General features: G+C 42.6%; 1 protein-coding gene across 1 annotated transcript in view; it reads left to right on the top strand.

Moving 5' to 3' along the window:
* Window positions 1–3,300, top strand: part of tns2a (tensin 2a) — a 62,330-nt gene that overhangs the window by 47,708 nt on the left and 11,322 nt on the right. Inside the window, exons 12-15 of the mRNA XM_008304782.1 lie at window positions 1,382–1,386; window positions 2,295–2,376; window positions 2,455–2,530; window positions 2,835–2,964. Of these exons, the coding sequence (XP_008303004.1) occupies window positions 1,382–1,386; window positions 2,295–2,376; window positions 2,455–2,530; window positions 2,835–2,964 (293 nt within the window). The remainder of the gene's footprint in view (window positions 1–1,381; window positions 1,387–2,294; window positions 2,377–2,454; window positions 2,531–2,834; window positions 2,965–3,300) is intronic.

The raw sequence follows: 3,300 nt of genomic DNA, 5'->3' as shown, positions 1-3,300 counted from the left end.
TGTAATTTTTGATGAGATTTGAGTCATTTTGGACATTTTTTATGAGATAAGACGAGCCTTTATTAATCCCACAGTGGGGAAATATAAATGATTAAAGCAGCAAAGAGGAAACATTTAAGAAACACCAGTAGAAAAAATAAAAATAAACCAACAGTACAAGGTCAGATTGTCCAAATTCCTCTGGATGGAAATAACAACATTGCACATATCAACGGTGTTACATGGATTCTTTCAGGACTCATTCTGTATTATTTTGGACCCACTGAGTCATTTTTGACTAATTCTTAAACATTTTGGACCAGTTTTAGTCATTTTGGACAAATTCTGTGTCATTTCTGACGAGGTTTGTGTCATTTTGGGAAAGTTTTACTCGTTTTTAGATTAATTTTTTAGTAGTTTTGGACATTTGTGTCGTACTGGACACCAAACAGTTGAGTCTCAGAAATTAGCAACTGGCTGGAAAACATGGTGAAGAATTTATCAGATTAAGATCTGGATGGTTTTCTTAGGAATCAGTTAAAGGAGAATAAATAAAGGACTTTGGATTCAATAAATTAACACAAGTCAGCCACCAGTAGATGCTAAGGTTCCTCCAGACCTGCAAACCAGCTACTGTTAGTTAGCATCACTGTGCTTAGCGCTGAATAAATACATAAATAAGACTCCGTACTCGGTTTGTTTTTGGTAGAAATGTTAACAAAAGCAGGGAAAAGGTGGTCGTGTTAGACTCTGAGGTTTTGATCGCGCTGCCGTGCAAACAGATTGTTTTACATGAAGAATATTTGTGAGCTTTTAAAGCAAATGGAACCAGTGTGGACGCAGTTAAACGCTGTGTCTCAGTAAGACAGTGCTTCTTACAAAACGTCCAAAACTGTTGGAAATCTAAACGTATGCTGAGTTTATTCTCAGAGATTCTCCAGTTTTATGACACAACTCAGTCTAACCCAACATCAGCTTGAACAGCGCTGGTTTTGTTCCAGGTTTTCCTCTGAAACAGTGACATCGTGTTCAGTCCCACTTTAAATACTCAAGAACAAATTAGCTCGCGCCCTAAATGCCTGATTTTACTGCGATTTGGGTCCGATTTGTTAATGGCGGCGGGATAAACGGCGCTTACAGCTAACTGACATAATGGCAGCTCTTTAAACCGGCTGTTGTGTTCGCCGTGGTTTGGCCTCGTAACGCGGCGGTCGAATAAATCCCCAAATAGCAGCAGCTTAATGCCGCCCTGGACGTAATGACGGCTCCCTGGAGGAGTCCCGTCTACTTCCAGCCGTCCTCAGAGGGAGTCAATGATACCTAATAAGTGCTTATCTATTTCCTAAGACCATAATGAACGTGCTCGTTACTCCATTTCCCCGTCGGCTTCTCGTTCTGACAGAATGTGTGAGTGTGGAAACGTCGATCCTTTAACGCCGAGCGAAGCCCCACAAATGCACTTAAACACACTCTTGTGGCTTCATGCGACTCCCAACACATCTGTGGAAGGTATTAGTTTAATCGATGTACTTTAAAAGGGGTTTCCTCACAACTCAAAGCACCAGTGTGCTGCTCTTCATAGGTCTGGAGATGTTTTTGGTCATTTTGGAACAATCTGTGTGATCTTTGACAGGATTCGTGTCATTTTGGACCCAGATTAAATAATTAGATTTTGCATTATTTTGGACATACTGAATATTTTTAGAGTAATTTTTGACAAGATTTATGTCATTTTGGGAAACTTTTAGTAATTTTGTTTGTCATTTTCTAAAAAAAAGAAATAAAAAATGCATCATTTCGGACACATTANATAAGTAAGTAAGTAAACTGTAAGTAAATACATAAATAACAGGATATAAAGAAGCTTTATTTTTTTAAACAAAGGCCAGAGAAGCAAAAAGAAGCAAAAGATTTACTAAATAAATCCATAAAACAAACCGTCCTGATAGAAGCTGCTGATCAAACTGCAGTCATAGTTAATAAATTAATAAATTAAAGGTCAAATAGAATAAAACTGAAGCTGTTCTGGTTCATAAATCTGGTTTTAAGAAGCTGCTGCATTGAATTGATATATGATAGAATTAATATTTGACTGATGAGGAGAGGACGCTTCATCGCCTCCTTGTTTCGTTCCTCTTCAGTATAAAGTGCTGAGTCAGCAGCACAGAGCTCTGAGCTGCTGTCCGATGAGGTTTTTCTCTGGATGCAGATTAAATGAACGTGTTGCTGAACTCCCACACTGCTGCTGTTTGTCTTTAATCTGCTGATGGACGTCAGCACATTCCTCCGTCTTCACGCCGATCACGTCTAACAAGCTCTGCTGTGCTTCCTTCCAGGTTACTACCCGTTCCTGAAGATCTACCAGTCCATGCAGCTGGTCTACACGTCGGGCATCTAGTGAGTTACCGGCTTTCAGCACAATTAGTGAACTCAGGAGGCAGCAGTGAAGGAAATGATTCTGTTCTCTGCCTGCAGCGACCTTCAGGGCACCGGAGGCCGCCGTCTCTGCGTGACCGTCGAACCGGCGCTGCTGCTGAAGGGTGACATCATGGTGAGTCACACGGGCAGGAAGTGGCCGGCACAACGCCCCATATATGGGCGTAGCCAGAACCCATGACTTAATCATTTATGCCTAATGGCAGCAGGACGCGGCACCTCCAGGGCTGCAGGGCTTCGCTTTAAGCGGCCTCCAGTGTAAATGTTGGGTTTTGCCGCCGTGTTGAATCACAATTTGTCTGTTTTGTGTAGCGGCGGAGGTGTCGCTCATTTTGGGAACACACAAAGCCTCTCATTTGCCGCCCAGGCCTGTCATTATGTCCCTCATGCCCTGTCGCCCTCTCCGACGCCCCCTGCAGGTCAAGTGCTACCACCGGCGGGCCCAGACGGCCGACAGAGACACGGTGTTCCGCCTCCAGTTCCACACCTGCACCATCCACGGATCGCAGCTGTGGTTCGGCAAAGGGGAGCTGGACGAGGCTTGTGTCGGTGAGGCGCTCAGAGGACGGAGCTGGTGGCAGATTGAAGCTGCAGCTACATGTCTGCTCCAGTTTAGCATTTATCTGATTGAGCACCGTCAGTAGAGACTTTATTCTGACACAGATCCTCAACAGATTCTGATATTTCCTCTTTTTAAATATAGAATAAAACTACACCTGCAGTATTGTTGATTAAAAGTTTAGCTGGAATTAAAGTAAAGCAAGTTGCAGCTACTGATGTCTGCATCCTGCTTTGTACAGATTTACTTTTTAAATACTCTGATGTAGACGAATTCGTGAAGTATTGTAGAAATTTTTTTGGTCATTTTGAAACCATTTGTGTAAT

This window comes from Stegastes partitus, unplaced genomic scaffold, assembly GCF_000690725.1.
Source record: "Stegastes partitus isolate 25-593 unplaced genomic scaffold, Stegastes_partitus-1.0.2 Scaffold2319, whole genome shotgun sequence".
In the NCBI taxonomy this organism is placed as follows: Eukaryota; Metazoa; Chordata; class Actinopteri; family Pomacentridae; genus Stegastes; species Stegastes partitus.
Note: the sequence above shows the minus strand (reverse complement) of the source record. Positions and strands in the feature narration are given on the sequence as shown.